The sequence below is a fragment of the Tenrec ecaudatus genome, chromosome 12 (assembly GCF_050624435.1).
Source record: "Tenrec ecaudatus isolate mTenEca1 chromosome 12, mTenEca1.hap1, whole genome shotgun sequence".
NCBI classification, from domain to species: domain Eukaryota; kingdom Metazoa; phylum Chordata; class Mammalia; order Afrosoricida; family Tenrecidae; genus Tenrec; species Tenrec ecaudatus.
In genome coordinates, this window is record NC_134541.1 from 107,544,471 (window position 1) to 107,563,174 (window position 18,704).

Sequence of the window (18,704 nt, forward strand, 5' to 3'; positions counted from 1 at the left end):
AAATTCCACGATCGTTTCATTCATTTCCCCCCAAGCTTTTTGAAGCCCTCTCACTTATTTCCCTTCCTCCTGGAGATGTTCCCTGACCCTGTCTCTGTGAGGGGCGGCCTCCCAGTGCACCCACACTTCCTCATTGCGGGGCTTAGCACAGCTGCTAGCTGTCTGGGTCCCACCAGGTGGGGTCATGGCTGATGTGGGCACTCTGGTCCTCTCAGCCCCCAGCCCAACGTGTGGTAAACAGTTGGTGCTTCCGAATGGCCCCTGAATGGCAGAGCCTCATCTCAGGGATGACGACTCCTCAGACCACCCACTGTGGGGACAGGTTCTGTGTCTGTTCCCTTGCAAAGGCGAGGCCAGCACCTCCCTAGACAGAGGGAGCTCTGTGTGCTGACACGCCCTCTCAGCCTTTCCCGGTTACAGCGCTGCCCAGGGCACAATGGACAGTGCCTGTGATGAAGGATCTGCCCTGGCTTTGAGAACCTAAGAGGCCTTGAGCCCCTAACCTTAAGGCCATCTTTATCTGCCCTTGTCCGTGTCCAGGGCCATCCTGGTGCAGGGGCAGTGGGGACCATTGTTCTGTGGTGAGAGCCAGCCAGAGAACGGCAGGCATGGCAAGTCCTCCCCCTTAGTGGGAAGCTGTCCCACCATGGTGTCAGGAGGTGAGGGCTGAGTGGCCTCTGGACCTCTAGCACATGGCCCTCTCCCTGGTCCCTCTCTGTCCCCCTACCTCGGTGACTGGCCGACCATACTCCAGACTGACAGAGGCCAGGGAAAAGGCTCCCCATGCACATCTTTGAGAAAGGCAGACTAGGCCCAGCCAGCATAGAGACCTCAAAACCGTCTCTCCCAAGGTGAAATAACAAAGTGGCCTCCCTGCTGTCAGTGACTCAGAGCCTGGGAAAGTAGATGGGTATGTGAGTGCTTTCACCTGCGTGTCATCTTCCCCTTCCAAGTTCCCCGCTGCGTTCACGGAGCGGGGATCGCCCTGTTCGCGCATGATGACATGCGCCTCTGTGGGCAGTGGGCTGCCGCTCAGGGCTGCTGGCAGAGAGCGACAGTGGGCGCCCCCTCCCCCCCCCCCCCCCCCCCCCCGCTCAGCAGGAGAGAGATGAGGCGGTCTCCCTCTGTGAGGCTCACACGCTCAGAAAGCCCATGGGCACAGTTCTCCTCAGACCTCAAGGAACAAAAGAAGTGGGCTTGTTATTTCTCCAGCACAGCTAGGTCTCTAGAATCTCCAGAGTGGGGACATACCTGTGTCACCTTCGGCCCCTGAGGAGAATGGTACCCATGCAAGTGAACTGGCCATCTGACTTTTTTTTTTTAATGGGATTTTGGTGATAAAAATCAACGACAGGTAGAACTCATCTTGACCAAAGCGAGTGCTTGGTCCAAACAGATAGATGAGGCATACGAGGTACAAGTCCGTTCAATCGGGGAGGGTTTCAGACCCTGGGGGGGGGGCGTCCTTTCCACAGGAATCTGCACTCCCAGTCCCACCCTGGTAAAGGTCAGGTCAAAACACACCCAGGACCCGGCCCTGCCTTGCTGCCCTCGCAGAGGCCTCCTGGCCCCTTCAGGAAGACTCCGGTGATGCTTCTTTGGGACCCTCAAAGGTACCACGCAGCCACCCTTCCTAGGAAACGTGACTCTGTAAGTAAGCATTTGCGACCAGGTCAGGGAGTCCCCAATAAGGATGACAGGTGTATCTCTCCACCTCCCCCTCCGCTTTGCAGGAGCGCTTCCTCTGTGGCCAGCAGGGCGGCGCTTTTTGTTGCACCTGTGCTGACTGTGACTTTTGTCCGTAGGTCTGAAGACATACCTGATATCGGGTCAGAGAGCGAAGGAGTCCCATTGCAGCTGCTCAGAGGCCTTGCTGTCTGGCCTCGAGGCCCTTGGCGGTTCCCAGGGGTCTTCAGGCCCTAGGTTACAGGGGACAGCGCCTCCAGGGAGTGCCAGTGACTTGGCACAGACTGGCAAAACCTTTGATAACCTTAAGGTTAGTTTTTTGTTTTGTTTTGTTTCATTTTGCAACTTTATTTACACGAATCCCGCAGTGGAACACGTGACAAGTTCAAAAGCCTTTGTGTCGGTGCACGCCCTTCCCTTTGGCTTTCCAAAGTTTTTCGTAGAAAGTTAGTGGTATCTGGCGTTGGAAACACTGCTGGTTTCTTTCTTGGGGACCTCTGGGGGCTTCAGAAAGTCTGTGGAAAAGCCCCATGTTCTTTTCATTTCTGTTTTCCCATGGACTTTGCCAGCCCCCTGGCATTTACCTCCGTCTCTTCCCTCTCTCCATGGAGTACAGATACTTCTCTGTTGAGCGCTTGACTCAGTAGTTGTTCTGTTTTTCTGCAACCTCTCATGTCTCCTAATTATGACCGGAGCCCCTGGTGGCCCGGGCAGAGAAGTAACTGGTTGCTAGCCGGAGGTAGGTTGGCAAGCTGACCCTAGCCCAGGGTTCCGTGGAAGAACGGCTGGTGCACTGCTTTCGAGAACTCAGCCACCCACAGCCCGTGGAGCACAGTTGTTCACCCACGAGGGTGCGTCGAGTGGGAGGAGACTCTCCAGCAGCTGAGGGCCCCCACACTGGTAGAGAAGCAAGCGGGACTGTCCACATGCCTTGTTGGCAGACCTCCCAGAATCCAGTGTTTTATGAGTATTTTAATCTTCCCCACTGTGGGTGGGCACTGGCAGCAGAATTCCCGGAGTTAGGGCTGGCTGGCCACGAGCCCCTGGCCTCTCTTGTTGGAACCCAGATCTCCCAGCACCTACGTCCGCTCTGCATTGCTGCAACATCAGAATAAAGTGCCCAGAATCAGCACCTGCAACCAGGTGCTCAAAGAAGGCTCTGCTTGCCCCCTCCGTGAAGGATAGATGGTTGCTTCTGAAAGTCTAATTTCCAGGGCATTTGCATGGATTACGATCCCTGGTGGCAGAGCGGTTTAAGCATTGGGCTGCTAGCCTCCAAAATTATTGTTCGAGCCCCCAGCCACTCTGCAGGAGAAAGATGTGTCCATCAGCTTGGTAGAGACACGCCTTAGAAACTTCTCGGAGAGTTCTCCATCCTTAGGGGTCGCGGTGAGTCGGCAGCAGTGAGTCTGGTCTGGTCGACATTGTACGGGGATGATTAGATACTGAGACCAGGGCAGCCCCAGGAAGCGAGAATCATTTGGCCAAGCTGCTACAAGTCCCCGCAGACCCAAGGCCCGGGTGACCAGTGAGTGGTCAGGAATTAAAAGCCCGAGTTGGGAAGATGACCACCTGGCATACCAAGCCTTCCCTCAGATTCAGAGTAGTTTGGTAGTCTGCTTTCAGATATTACCTGTTCTTCATTTTTACTGTGATTTAGATCAGAGGGTGCATTTGTTTCCCGTTCAACAGTTTACACACACCATAGCAGTAGTTACACCTCCCTCGCTGCATCAGCGCCAAACCGAGTCTTCCAGCTGCCTGTTCAGATTTTCCAAGGGGTTGAGTGCCACGAGTGCGTGATGTTGGCTTGTTGCTGCCGTGACGGTGTTCGTGCGAAGGCTGGCGTTCCGGGCTAGCTGAAGTTGTGGGCCAACTCCAGGCAGGCTTTTCCCAGGGTCTTTGACTCTGGTTCTGGCTCCCTCCAGCCAGAGTTCACTCTCCTGTGGGTTCCTATAAGCGCCTCCTCTACCTTCCTCTGCGCACCTGTCCTGTTGAAGATGCGGTGGTTCTCCATGTCGGCTTCATTGAGCAGCTGCCCTTTCTCGGGGTACAAATAAGTCTCAGACGTGCTCTGTGGTCGTGCGTTTGGGAATTCTGCATGAGCCTCGTCAGGAGGGTTCCTTTACTATGGGCCTTGCTGTCAGAGCCTTTGTCTGCTTGAGGGAGCCCTCGCTGCCCTCCAGTCGATGCCAACTCACAGCCATCCGATAGGACAGGGTAAAACTGCCCCTGCGGGTTTCTGACACTGACTCTCTGAACAGTAGAAAGACTCATCTTTCTCCCGAAGAGAAACTAGTTGTCTCAAATTGCAGCTGTAATGCCTTAATTATTTTACTTCTCTGGCTTCTAATGCTCGTTGCAGTGACTACACAGAAACAGACAACATGTGTGATTAAAGAGTTTATTAAGGGGTCAACAAGTTGTAAGGCCAGTGAGAGATGCTCAGGGTAGTTGTTTACCAGGACAGGTTACAAAGGTTCACTTCTGCTAAATAATGTTCAGCGGGACATTCCACTTTACTAGGAGCCTGGACCCAAAGCCATTCAGCTCAGCTCCCTGAATTAAGTGCCCAGAAACACTCAACTTCAGTGAGCCTCAGCCTGAAGGCACTCAGCTCCACTTCTGTGGATCAGCAAGTCCAAGTACCCCCATTACATGCCCAGAGGCACCCCGTTCCACAGCCAGACTGCAACACAAACACACTCATCTTAATTTGCTCCGTGAATTCTCAAGGTCCACGACTCTGTTTCCTGCTCTGGCTCCTGGTTCTGCTGCTGCTGCTCCTCTGATGGTGTAGTTGTCATCTGAACCCAGGAGGTTCCTGCTGCTCAGAGGGCTCGTTTTAACCAATAGGATGACACTCCAGGAAATCCTATTTGCAATGACTCACAGGTGAATTCCATCAGTATCTTCCTCCACCTTCTGACCAGACTCACGCAGGAGACAGGTCGTCTGGTGGGAGCTACAGAGACTTTCTCCAGAAGAGCCACATTAAAGAATTCACTGCCCTGCAGCAGCCCAGCGTGTAAGCACCAGTGGCGCTAGCACACTGCATTTCTCATCCTCTTTGGCCACAGAGTTGCTTAGCCAACTGCACTTTGCAGGGCCAGTCCGTGGGACCCTATCGGGAGACTGCCAGTCTGGTGGAGGGAGTTCCACACCAGAAGCCAAGAGAGCCAGGCAGAGGCACTAACTAAATGTTCACGGAACAGAATGCGTTGCCTGTGGCTCGTGTGGCGAAGGTACTACTCACCACAGTCTACACCATGCTAGATGGGGTCTTGCTTCCCAGGGGCCCTCTCTCCAGTGCTTTGAGAGACCATGTGTTAACATGTTTCCCAAGTGCCTGGCACAGTGCGTGACAGACGGTAGATAACAACGGCATCCTTTCAGCTCAAGTGGTTCCTTCTTTATTGACATGGGGAGAGAGAGGAGGGAGGGGGAGCGCTGAGGAGCCAGAATAAAAAGGACTGACCTTGGAAGCCTGGGCTGCGATGTGCAGACCCGAGGCGGTAGGTAAGATGGGTGCTGATGCTGTGCATGTCCCAGATGCTTCCAGTTTTCCTCCTCGAGCATAGCTGGAAAATTCCAGGAGAAGATCGTACAGTAGTCCAAGCACGGTGGTGCTATCAAAGGGCAAGGCTGTTGTCTTAAGGCCATAGGTCAGAGAGTGCCCCTTTCCACACCCTGGTCTTGGCTGGTTAGAGTGGCCGATGGTGAAAGTTTCTCATCTTTTGGAAGACTTTGGCATTTCATGATACAGAAGGGACCCCAGAACCAAACCAGAGTGTGCAAGGATATACCTCTTCCGAGTGGGGGCAGGGTCAAGGAGAGAGCCACGGGATGAGCAGCTGACAGAAGAACACCCCGTCAGTGCTGCGGACAGCAGCTTCGGCGTCCGGGGCCTCTTGAGGTCGGAGGTGCCTCTCGAAGCCTCCGTGTTGGGACTGGGAGCAAGTCACTTGGTGTCACTCGGTCACAGTTCTCCACTGTGAGGTGGTCACGGTGACAACGGCCCCGTGGGATGTGAGGATGGAGTGGATGTGGAGTGAGATCTGGGACAGAAGTTCAGTCTCTGCAGAGAATGGGCTCTACCACGCTGGGAGCAGAGAAGGTGGGAGGGAGATTCTTTGGTGTGCTTACAAAGTTGCCAAGTCACCTGGGGAGACCTTGTTTTCCCTACGAGCTCCATCTGGAGGGAGGTCCCATCTTTCAAAGGTGAACCATTGTTGGATGAGCATAAATCAAAAAGTGCCTTTTTTAGACAAAAATATCAGAACAGAGCTATGGTTTCCCAACGTATCTCCATTGAGGTCTACCCCTTCTGAGGGCGCTGTTTCCATTTCCCCTTCCTGCCCTGTGACTTCCGTGCTCTTCCATTTAGACTATCTCAAAACAGCGGTACTGTATTCTTTTGAATTGTGCTTGGAGCTTGGGGACCAAAAAGAAGTCTGAAGGGGCGAGATCCCTTTAGGATCCAAATCAGCAGTTGTTCTAACCTTCGGAGCTGACCTCGCTGCCTTGATTGTAACTGGCCCAGCAGATCCCACGGGGAGCCACTGTTTTAATGGGATACTCTTTGAAGGCCCCTAAGAGACTTCAGAGGAGTGTGTCACTCCTGTGCAAGAGCACGTGCTTGCAGCCGCCGCTGAGCGTGAAGACGTGCTGAACACCCTGTGTTTGAAATAAACCAGTGCAGTGTGAACTGGAGCCCCGGTGGCAGTACTTCCTGACTCACCTTCAGAGGGGCCAGGTGCGCCCAAAGCACACGCAACAAGGAGTCTGACGCCTGCTCTGCGGCAACTCTTTGCGAGTAACATGGTTATGAACGGGCCGGTGCTACCAGGATCCAGAGAATTGGCTGGCCTACGTCTTCTGAAACAAAGACAATGGAAACCCAGGGTTTGGACAACTCGTCATTGCAGTGTTGTTGTTCGGTGCCATCGAGTTGGTTCCGACTCATAGCAACCGTGTGTACAACAGAAGGAAACCTGCCTGGTCCTGCACCATCGTCACTGTATCAAACCATCTTGTCAAAGGCCTTCCTCAGTTCTCGCTGCCCCTCTACTTTACCTTCTAATTGCATGACATCCTTCTAATCACATTAATCCCAGTCACTTGTCCATCTGAGCTGGAAAGACATCCTAGTCCATCCCAACGCCTCCCAGAAAAGCACCTGCCTGGTTCACTCTATGGTTGCATTTAACCCTGAAAGCCCTTTCAGGGCCCTACCTTACAGGTCACATGCACTATTGGATAGGCTTCTGTTCCTTCTTCTGTCATGTGCATAAGAGAATCCAAGGCTGTGCCTTCCCAGCAAACACCAGGCACTCTCCAAATCCTCTACAGTAGAGTGGAAGGAGAGGTGTGTCCTCTTCAGACACCACATCCTCTTCGCACCGTGAGGACACCCCCAGTATCCCCGGGGGCAGATCGCTCAGAGGAAGAAGCCAGGCCCCGGTCAAACAGTCTGCACGTTCTCTCCATCCCAGCGCAAGCACAGACAAAGCTGATCCCAGGTGTTGCAAGTCAAGATGCTGGATCCAGCCCTTGAGCAGAGGGAGCCTCTGGGCCTTGCTCGGGTGTGCTCCTTACACAAGTGATGGCTACACATTTGTGATTCGTTTGTTTTTCTGTCTGTGTGTTACAATTTAATAAGAAGTCCCCAGTTTGAAGTATAATATCTAAGAGCCCTTTGTGTGTATGTGTATATATGATATATATGTGTGTGATATCTGTGAAACTATATCCGATCTAAATGAAGACGGATGGACATGAAATGACAGAGAAGCAACTTAAAACAAAAAAAACGAAAATGAGCTGATTCCAGGAACTCAAGTGGAAGGCGAATTTTGAGAATGATGAGAGCAACGAATGTATAAGGGTGCTTCATTCAATTGATGTATGGATGGATTGATAAGAGTTGTATGAGCCCCAATAAAATGATTTATAAAAAACAAGACAAACAAAAAACCAAAGCTGACCTAGTTAAGAGAATCACAAGTTCCTTGCTGACAGTACAGATGAATATTTAATTATTTAGTGACTTAGAAAGAAATTCACTGAGAGTGAAGCTTGGTAATAAAACAGTAGTAAGTGTGGGAATTGCACCCGATCTGATCCCGCCACACTGAGGCAAAGCACTAAGGGGTGCAACAGAACAGCAAGGGAATGGAGCGGCGAGGTCCCCAGGGAATGCTGAAGGTGGACTTTGGGGCCAGGGCGTGATGCCCCAACAGACTGGACTGGAAAACACTCCTAAAGGCCAACAAACGATCCTTGAACTAACTACAAACAAACAAAAAAAAACCAGTATTAAATATATTATCTCACTTAGGATAGATATATACACACATACATATCTCAGATATATGTGTATGTTTGTATTATATAACAATCCTTGGAAAGATACTTTAGACATATAGGTAAGGGATGCTGTGGGTTAAGTGTTGGAGTGCTAACTGCAAGGTTAGTGGTTCAAGCCCATCAGCTGCAGCACATGAAAAGAAGTGGTTTGTTCCCATAAAGATTTACGTTCTTGGAAATCTTAAGGAGCAGATCTACTCTGTCCTATAGGATCACTATGAGTCAGAATTGACTCAGTGGCAGTGGGTTTGGTGTTTGTGTGTGTGTGTGTGTTTATAAATCAGAAACCAAGCCTACTGCCATCAAGTTGATTCTGACTCCTACTTACCACATAGAGTTACCCTATAATGACTGTAGACCTTTACAGGGACAGGCAGCCTCATCTTTCTCCCCTGTATACATTCTATATTAACTGCCATTGAGTTGATACCAACTCACAGTGACCCTATAGGACAGGGGAGAACTGCCCCCTGTGAGTTTCTGAGACTATAACTGTTTATGGGAGTAGAAAGCCCTATCTTTCTCCCTTGGAGTGTCTGATGGTTTCGAACTGCTGACCTTGTGAATTGCAGTCCAATGTGAAACTACTATGCCACCAGGGCACAGGGCACCTTTGCATTATATAAATATGTAAATTTGGTGAATAATATTATATATAATATTCTGAATTGCTAGGCCAGCCCCAATCCCAACTACGTGGGCAGTCCCTCCTCCCCCCCCCCCCGAAGAATTCACTTCAGAGGACAGCACTGAAGCTACAGCTCAGGGAGAGGGACATGTCTGATCAGAGCACACAGGATAAAATGAAGAGAGAGGAAGAGAGTGGAGCACATCCTGGACCACCAAGCCCTTAGGATGATGTTCCTGCTCAGAGCAGCCAATCCACAGAGAGGACCATAGGACCAGACAAGACACGATGTCCCTCACTGACCCATAATGCTACGGGGGACAACACTGGAGACACAGTGCAGGAATTGTGCCTGCTCTGACCCCACACTAAGGGTGTGCAACAGAACAACAAGGGGAGCAGAGCAACAAAGTCTCCAGGGAATACGAAAAGTAGGCTTTGGGATCAGGGCATGGCACCCCATCAGACACAACCAGAAAACATTCCTAAAGGTCAACAAACAGACCTCGAACTATTTACAGGCTTTTCTTTCTTTCTTTTTGTTGTTATTTTCTTTTCTTTTATTGCTTTGTTTTGCTCTGTCTTGTTTTTTGTGCATATTATCATCTCTGCAGGTCTAGCTAGATTAAATAGGTGGGATAAGCAATCTGGAGGAGAAAACAATGAGACTACGGTTCTGGGGGAACACGGGAGGGGGGGAGGGGGAGGAAAGGAGTGGATGTTGACAACCCCAGAGACAAGAGAACAACAAGTGATCCAAAATCAATGATGAGGAGGGTGTAGGAGCCCTGGTAGGGCTTGATCAAGAGCAATGTAACAGAGGAATTACTGAAACCCAAATGAAGGCTGAGCATGATAGTGGGACAAGAGGAAAATCAAAGGAAATAGAGGAAAGAACTAGGAGGCAAAGTGCATTTATAGAGGTCTAAATACAGACATGTACATATGTAAATATATTTCTATATGATGATGAGGGAATAGATCTGTGTGTATACTTATAGGTTTAGTATTAAGGTAGCAGATGGAAACTTGGCCTCTAATCAAGTACTCCCTCAATATAAGAATACTTTGTTCTATTAACCTGGCATTCCATGGTACTCACCTTCCTGACATGATCGCTGAACACAAAGTGGGTGCATAAGCAAATGTGAAGAAAGCTGGTAGTGTCTAGCTATCAAAAGATATCGCATCTGAGGTCTCATTGTGTGCTCACCTCCTTGATACGATCGCTGAAGACAAATGGTGCAGAAACAAATGGGGTGAAGAAAGCTGATGGTGCCTGGATATCAAAAGATATCGTGTCTGGGGTCTTAACGGCTTGAAGGTAAACAAGCGGCCATCTAGTTCAGATACAACAAAGCCCATTTTCGACTCTCTCGTAAGAGATCTTGCCCTGATCCGCAAATCGTATGTGTTAGATAAACTCCAATCAATTTCTAAAACTGAAACAAAGCCACCAAACTAGTGTATGTAAGTGCCTCAAAGCATCTCTCTCCCAAGTATTAGTATTCCTTATAAAGGAACCGTGGTAACTGTCCAGTGGTGGAAACCTCTGCTAGACACCAGTGATGTCACACCACTGGAAGATACCCCTGATGGGATAGACTGAGGAGGGCTTAGCACCTCTGTGGAGTGCCCCACCCCACCCAAAGCCTTCCCCTCAACCTAATGATGAGAAAGCATCAAGTAGACTCAAGTGGAGCAGGGGTGACATTCTACAACCCACCCCCTCCCCCACCCCTCACCCCCAGTTCTCTACACAAGTGTCCAGGCTATTGAAGACAGGGACAGACCAAGACATTTTTGTCGACTCCAGAAGACTAAGTAGATAGGGCTGCCTTGGTTTTCTAGGGACAGAAATACCACAAGTAGGTTGCAGCCACAAACAAAATTGCTTTTCTGTCCCAGTTCAAGTCAGACCTTGGATTTAGCTGTAAGGGGAAGGCTTTCTCTCTCTCTTGCTCACCGTTTAGGAGACAGGCCCTTGTCTCCTCCCAGCTTCTGTGAGCCTGGTCTGACGTGAAGATCTCCAGGTATCTTGGCTCAGCCTTCTCCCAGGTCTGGGGGGTTCCCAGCACAGGGACCCAGGTCCAGTGACATGTTCCGCGGACAGCTCATCCTTCTTGGTGGCTCTTTCCCTGTGATGATTGCTCCTCTGATCGCTCACTTGTTTCATCTCTTAGATGTCAAAAGAGATGGACTCAAACCACAACCTAATCCTATAGATTGTATCCTGACCCATCAACCGAACAGCCACCAAGCCCACCTCATTAGCACACAGCATAATGACACCAGATCACAGAAAATGGAGGCAAATGACATCATTCTGAGACTCAAAGGCTAGCCACCTTGACACCTGTTTTCTCCCAGACAAAGCTCCTGAGGAGGGAAACTGGCAAATCGGAAGGAAGCCCGTGGTTTAGTGACTCGTATTAAATCAGTGTCCATTTCTTGGTCTTGCTAGCCGGACCGATTATGGAAGATAGTGCTATTAAGAGAAGTGGGTGAAAAACAGGAACCCTCTTTCTGATCTTCTGTGAGTCTAAAGTTGTTTCAAAACCTCAAGCATGAAAATACACACCCATGAACCGAAACGGAAAGATCCGCCCCACATCGTTTAATGGGGGCGGGAAGCATGCCACATACATGAAATGACCAGAAATGCCACCTGCTTTCTTGCCTCGCCTTGTGGTGGGATAGCTCTGCAGCATGAGCACCCTGCCCTTGCCTTTCAGCCGTCTTCATCTCCTCTTGACTTGGGTCTTCGTGACAGGTCTCAGATCTTCAACTCAGTGGTCATGTGAGGTCGTGAATCCAGAGGGATGTGCTTTGCTTTGATGCCACGGGCCTCCAAGCCTGTGCCTGGCCTTCACAGGCATGCGTCTGTCCACCTGTTATTTAGCTGCCAGCCAGCTTTCTCAGCCAGTCATTTCCCATTCTCATCCCCAGGATGTCTTGGCTCTTCTTGGTTATCCTTGTTCCTCTCTGGTCCACTAATACCATGCTTCCCTAATACTTTGTTTGAAAATGCTATCTGTCTTGAAGTTCCTGTGCCTAGTCCGTTGGCTTCAACAGCAAGAAACTGGCTTTCCCATCTAAGAGTGCCTGACTCTGCTCTGGTGGATCTTTGAGGCTCCCCCTCCTCACGCGGCAGCAGAGGAAGTCTGTTCATTTAGAGATGCTGCACACATGGGCTGATGACCTAGGGCCCTGAGGCCTGGCCTCAAACGCCCCTGGGTAGTGCGAATCATTTCCACTGAAAGGTTAGCATTTCAAGTCCACCCAGAGTCTCCTTGAGAGAAAGGGCTGTGGGGATCGGCTTCTTAAAATCTGGCTCGGAAAGCCCTGAGGAGCACAGATCTTTGTCAGGAGTTGGCATCGACTCTGGGCCAGGCCCTTCTCTCCTCTGCTTGGGTTCCATGGGCATCAGACCTGCTCTTGGGGAGGCTGTGAAGACTCAATCAATGGATCCGAGCAAAGAGCTTAGCGTGTGGCAGGCCAAGTCCTGTCGGATGTGCTTGTTACCACGGCGTTGTTCTTGTCTGCCACTTTCCGCGTGAGTTTGGAGGTCGGGAGCAAGGGGCACTTAGTAGAATGACATCTTGCTCAATATTCATGTTCTGCGCCGGCCGGCCTACGGCTATCTCTTCTGCTCTCGTTTCTCAGAGAAGAAGTTTCCTGACTCCTTTTCTGACAGTTACGGAAAGGGACAGCTGTTGGCTTCGGCATGATTTCCTAGTGCTCAGCGCAGTCGTCTGGGAGGGCCTGCCATTTCCCCGCTCCGTGTGCCAGGCATGTTGAACAGACCGCAGGGGGCTTGGATTGAGATGTGTTGAAGAAACAAATGCAAATGTGACCGGGCGTGTGGGAGAAACAGCTACAGACTTCCCACCAAAGTTCACGTCCCTGTGCATGAGGGTGCAGAGAAGCTGGGGAAACACAGGGCTTGCTCTTGGGTGTTCTCCAAGGAAGGCCCAGGCAGCCCAGCCCCCGCCAGCAGCCCTTGCCTGGAACTCGTGCTATTTGGGAGACCTTAGCGACTAACCAGGGTGCCTCCCCGGGACCCCTGGGCCAATGGTGCTGCCCAAAAGGAGGAGGAAAACAACCCTAACTGCTGAGCCTCCGTGGGAGAGTATGGGGCAGGGGTATTTCTGGGTCCTCCTCATCCAGGGAAGGAGACCACTGCAAGCCAGGTGATGACCAGGGGCCGACAGCCCTGGAGGCCGAGCCCGCCAATAAGGAGCTGTGCGCCTCAGGCCGCTGAAGGGACAATTTTGCTCCACAGCGCCATCCTGAGGAGGCCTGAGCCCCTAACGTGAGCTGCATTGGTCCACCTGCATGTTCTCAGCACCCAGAAGTGCCCCCACCAGAGCAGCGACTGCTGTCGTCATTGAGATTTTTCTGCAGCGGGCCTGTCTGCTGGCCAGTGCATTTCTCAGCTCGGCTTCTGGGAAAGGGTCTCCCCAGACCTGACCCAACGCCTTCTCCCAGGGAGGCCCTCTCACTGAAGAGGCCACTCCGTGGGGCAGACCCACTTTTCCAGGTCAGAGCCAGTTCTTCAGAAGCTATGACCCAAAGCAAAATTAATCCAGACAAAGGAGGGAAAGACAGGCCAGCCGACCTCGGTAGGGCAGGGACGGTCCTGACACTAAGGTCACTGCTGACTGACAGCCAGGAGGACACACCAAGAGAGAAGCCAACACCTGTCAGGGAAGAGGACATTCTTTAGACGGTTTCCTTTTTTGTTATTTTAGAGTTTTAATAAGTAAAATCTCACTGCAAAAAAGGAAAAGTCACCGTGGCAGGTGAAGGGCAGTCATGTTTTCCAGCACCTGGAGGAATGTCCTGGATATGCATGCCCGCAGGAAGCTGTGCAGGGAGGGCCCAGTGAGTAGTGAGTCCCATCAGGGCCCAGAGGAGCTCCAACTTCCCAAGCACGGTCTCCTCCCCAAGTTTGAACCTCTCCACTCAGAGATTCATCCTGAGGGTCTTTGGGGGGAGGGTAGCTCAATAAGACCTCCCTTATTGTATTTGACCATTCCTTCCCAGCAGGCTTGCAAGCCAGGTAACCCCTGCCTTCCAGAGACAGTGTGAAGACAGCATTGCATTGCCCACCTGTAAAGGCCACCAGCCCAGGCCCCAGCCGCCCAGGGCACTCCCAGTCCCCACTGACCTTGCAGTGCCTTCAGAGAGAAGATGTAGTGTCTGAAGTTGTGTCCTTCAGAGAGGGTGCAGGTGCCAGAGAGGGCAGCCCTTACCTGTCTTCAGTGCGCCCTCTAGCGTCCAAGAGGTTGGATCATCCCTTCACCACTGGGAATATAGCACCTGAGAGCAGACGGCTTGTTCTTAAAGAGCATCAAGCGTATTTGAGGAGACCAGGCACTGAGAAATAAACTGATGCCAAGAGATGTCTCTAGAATAGCCCGTGGGGGCCTGTGAGCAGATACCAAGTTTCGTAGTCCTACCTGTGATCATGGATATGGCATTACCACATGAACCACCTTAATAACCAGAGACAATAATTAACACCAAATTACTGAGCACTCGCTAACACTTCAGCCATTGTGCCGAGCCAAGGGTGGCAAATACGCAGACATGTGCTTCCACCCCTTTGCTTCTTTGCCCATGGTAGACATCACCAATCAATCTCCGCTCTCTTTTCTCATTGGGCCAGCATGTAATCCTTCTCAAGTGTGTCTTATAGGAAGTGGTTAAAATTGGTGTACCTGATGAAGATGATCTAGCATACTTTTGATATTCTTGATGTGTATCTCCTCACTTTTCCCTGATAATATTCCTTTGACATAGATGTGTTTGAGGTCGATCCTGGTTTGCGATAGCCAAGAAGGAGCTCTGGTGGCACAAAGGCTAAAGAACCCAGCTGCTGGCGGAAAGGTCACCCGTGTGAGCCCACCAGCCGTGCCAAGGAAGAAAGATGTGGCCATGTGCCTCTGTAAAGATGACCGTGGAGCAACTCGACTCTGTCCTGTAGGGCGGCGATGAGTCAAAAATGACACAACAGTCGTGGGGCTTTACTTTTTAGTGTAGCTTTACTTGTGATAGCTGTAGAAGTCACTTCCTGTCTTTCCCTCCTCCCGGCCCCTGGCAACTTCCCGTCTACTTCCTTTATCTGTAGACTTGCCAATTCTCAACATCTTGTGACTGACTGACTCCTTCACTAGACCAATGTCTTCCAGGTTCACCTCGGTTGTAGCCTGAATCAGTACATCCTTCCTTTTGGGGGCCAAATAGTATTCCATTGCATAGATATACCACGTTTTGTTGACCCACTTGAGTTATTTCCCATTTGTTGTTGTTATGAATAATATTGCTATGAGCATTTGTATGACTGTGTGTTTCTGTTTTTATTTTCCTGGCTTCCTTTTGACTCACCCTTGGGTGGTCAGGCAAGCCTTCCTGTTGATTTCCATCACCCCGGATGACAGAAATTGCAGCACAGGGGGATTTGCTTGAGTCATGTCTAGTGGCTGGGTTTTCCGAGTCAATTCTGATGGTTTGTGTTTTTCTTGTAGACCTGCCCTTCGTGTGGAATTACCTTTGCTCCCAAATCTGAAGCTGGTGCAGAAGGAGGCGCTGTACAAAATGGCTGCCAAGATGACCATAAACACAACACCAAGGTAACACGCTTATGGCCGTGACTTCCTATATCTTCCTCTCCTGACTCATCCACCCGCGTGACATTCTTTCTGCTCAGATTCTCCGTTGGGCGAACAACACCACCCATGCCTCCATGCCTCTTAGGTCTGTGAGTTCTCAGTAGATGAATACATAGCAAGATGGAGAGATACAACTGACTCCCTTTGTGGCGAGTGAGAGGTTAAAGACGGACGGATTAGGGAAGTTAGGGAAGGCTCTAAACAGCTAGACATGGGGCTCAAAACACGATCGAAAGCAGATGTGCAAAGAGAAGAAGAGCCGTCCTTTGAGATGATGAGGGGCTTGGAATTAGAGCAAGCAGCAGTGGGACTTCTGGAGACTTTGAGACCAGGGCCAGGAACCAAGTGGAAAGCAAAGTAAAGACCAGATTCGTGAGCTTTTTCAAGACCGCTTACGAAGGCCGAATTCCCTAGGGAAACTGCGTCGCAGTCGTCCTCTGCCAAAGGAGCTGTGGGCCGTCTCTCACAGACACTAGTCCCGCCGGAAATCTAATCCTCGACGTTTACCCAACTTTTCTTAAGATGCAGCCTCTCAGCTCAAGGCTTCCTTTCCCTAGCCCCATCCTCCCTCCTCCAAGGAGCCCTCCGCACTGCTCTCCGGAATGCTAGCTCTGTCCTAGGGCCTTGACTCCTGTCAGCGTCCTTCCCAACCCCCTCCCCGCCTCTTTCCCTGATAGTACCTTCCTAGTTGCGGGGACCCTTGAGATGCAGAGATGGTAAGGGGGAGAGGTAGAAGGGTAGAGAACAGAGATCTTAAGGTGCTGGCCCCTGTGAAGTTGAGCCTGCTGCTGGGAGAGTGGGATACCAGGATGGCAGAGAAGCTGGAGGTGGAAAGAAGTGTTGGCTCATGCCTACACGCTAACCCCTGTGTTTATTGCCCCCTTGTCTTGAGGCAGGCTTCTGGAGGGCCTAATTCCAAAACCCAGAACGGACTGCTAAACCCTCCACCAGAGGAGAAGCTCACCAACAGTCAGACCTCCCTGTGTGAGATTCTGCAGGAAAAGGGACGGTGGGCAGGGGTGAGCTTGGACCAGTCTGCTCTCCTTCCACTGAGATTCAAGAACATCCGGGAGAAAACAGATGCTCATTTTGTTGATGTCATCAAAGAAGACAGGTGAGATTGAAGCGAAGCTCCTCAAGAGTAAAGCGTGGCAGGTTCCAGCCCCTACCTTTGTGCTTCCAAGGGTCTGTTCTCTATTGTCAGCATCTTATTTTATTTTAGCGTGAAGTCATTTCAAAATCAGAAACGGTCCCAGAGAAATAGAAAGAATTCCCATTAAAACCTTTGCTCAGAACCCCCAGCTTTTAATCTTTAACTCTGTTGAATTGTTCTCTTTCCCTTACTATCCCCGATGGGAATTAAAAACTTCATGGAAAAACCTTTGTTAGCAGTTAATCCCATTTTTCCATGAACTTTTTGAAGCCTCATCATACGTGAAGTTCATTTTATAAACCATTTGATGGTCAGCTACATCCTACATCATAGCTCTGCGTGTGTTTTGTGAAAAACAATCGGATGTTCTCTTACACGATCACATTTATGTGGTCAAATTCAAGAAAATGAGCCCTGATCCAATATTTATCTACTTGTACTCAGGTTAATCAGTCAGCCAAAGAGGCCTTCCCAGCACTGTGTTCCTTCCAGCCCAGGCCCCCATCAGCCCCGGGTCACGCAGTGTGCTCAGTCGCCATGCCTCTCAGACTTCTAGTTCTCAGCCACTCGTTGTGGTCCATGATGCTGACGCTCTGGAGAAATCTAGGAGATGGGGTTGCATTTGTGAAGTGTCTCCTTGCCATAGGATTACGATTGTGCATTGGTGTGGCCAGGATACTGCAAACGTGAGGTTGGGTTCTTCTCAGGTTCTTGTAGGACACCTCAGTGGTGATGCTGAGTGTGATCAACTGGGGGAACATGCGGTCCAGTTCTCCAAGCCGGGATTATTATTTTCTCCTTAGAGGTAATAAACAGTCTGTCGGAAGATTCCTGAAGATCATGTAAGCGCCCGTTCTTCATTAGATGCCCCTGCATTTAAGATCCATTGGCCAGTCTTGCCTAAAACGATCCAAATGGTGCCTTCCCAACCGTGGCACTTCTGCCCACTTAGCATTTGGCGTTGCACTGCAAAGAAGACCCTTCTCTATCCATTATCCCTCCACCCATCCGTCACCAACCTGAACGATTCCTGTAAGGGGCTGTCTGCAATTCACCACGCTCCCTATTATATTTCCGAGCCTTGGCCTTCAAGAGCCCCATTAGGATGACTGCTCTTAGGACACATTCTCCCATCATTTGTTGAGACAAATTTCTTATTTTCTAGCCCCCAAAAGATATTACAACCTCAACTTATACCTTCCTTGTCCCGCTCCAGATTCAACTGTTTCGCCAAAGAGCCCTCCTCGTAATGAGATTGATTAGTGAGAGACATTGTTCTAGAATCTCCTTTTCTGGTGGTGACTTGCCTGGGTGTGGGATCAGCGTCGCCCTGATGCAATGGAAAGATTCAGAAGCGGTCTTCCCTTTGCTGTGTGCTGGAATAGTTAGTGTTGGTGCTGGCTCAGTCCAGTGCTGCTAGAGTGTGTTGTGCGTGTTTTGGAGTTCTGTCGTTGGTGCATAAATATTTATTATGGTTATGATGCCCTGGCAAATGGACCCCTCATCGTTACACAATGCCCTTCCTTCTCCCTTGCGGTGGGTTGTGCCTGGGTTTTTTGAGTCAAAAACAGTACAAATTCACAGACTCCTTTATGAAGCACAAATATCAAAATGGGAAGCCACTGCTGCTCAGCACGTCCTCCATCTAAGTGTGTACAGTTTCCCCCTGGAACAGTTTTATTGGCACAGGATTTACATATCTTACGAGTCAATAGTTCGACCATTACCACATCAATTTTAGAACATTTCCACACCGCCCCGTGGTTAAATCGCCTTTCAAATGAGTTGTGTGCTCGCAGTCAGTGCTAGTGCGCCCTCCCCCCGAGTCTATACGGTTCTGAAGCAGCATTTCCCTCTGACCCTTCCCCGTGCTCTTTGACTCATGCAACGTGGCCTCCTGGAAGGCCTCAACTCCTGCTCCGTTGACATGTTCTTTGAGTTTGGGGAACAAGAAGAAGTCTGAAGGGGCAAGATCAGGGCCACAGGGTGGATGGAGAATGGCTTCCCCATGAAGGCAGCCCTGACAGCAGTGGTTCTCACCCTTCCTAAGGCCGCGACCCTATTAAAGGGTCACCATGTTGTGGGGACCCCCCAGCCATAAGATTGTTTTTGTTGCTATTTCGTAACTGTAATTTTGCTCCTGTTATGACTCGGGTAACCCCTGTGAAAGGGTTGTTCGACCCCCAAAGGG

The 18,704-nt window shown here is 50.5% G+C and overlaps 1 protein-coding gene across 1 annotated transcript in view; it reads left to right on the plus strand.

Moving 5' to 3' along the window:
• ADCY9 (adenylate cyclase 9) overlaps positions 1-18,704 on the plus strand; it is a 97,880-nt gene that overhangs the window by 62,827 nt on the left and 16,349 nt on the right. Inside the window, exons 2-4 of the mRNA XM_075564357.1 lie at positions 1,806-1,996; positions 15,217-15,321; positions 16,257-16,474. Of these exons, the coding sequence (XP_075420472.1) occupies positions 1,806-1,996; positions 15,217-15,321; positions 16,257-16,474 (514 nt within the window). The remainder of the gene's footprint in view (positions 1-1,805; positions 1,997-15,216; positions 15,322-16,256; positions 16,475-18,704) is intronic.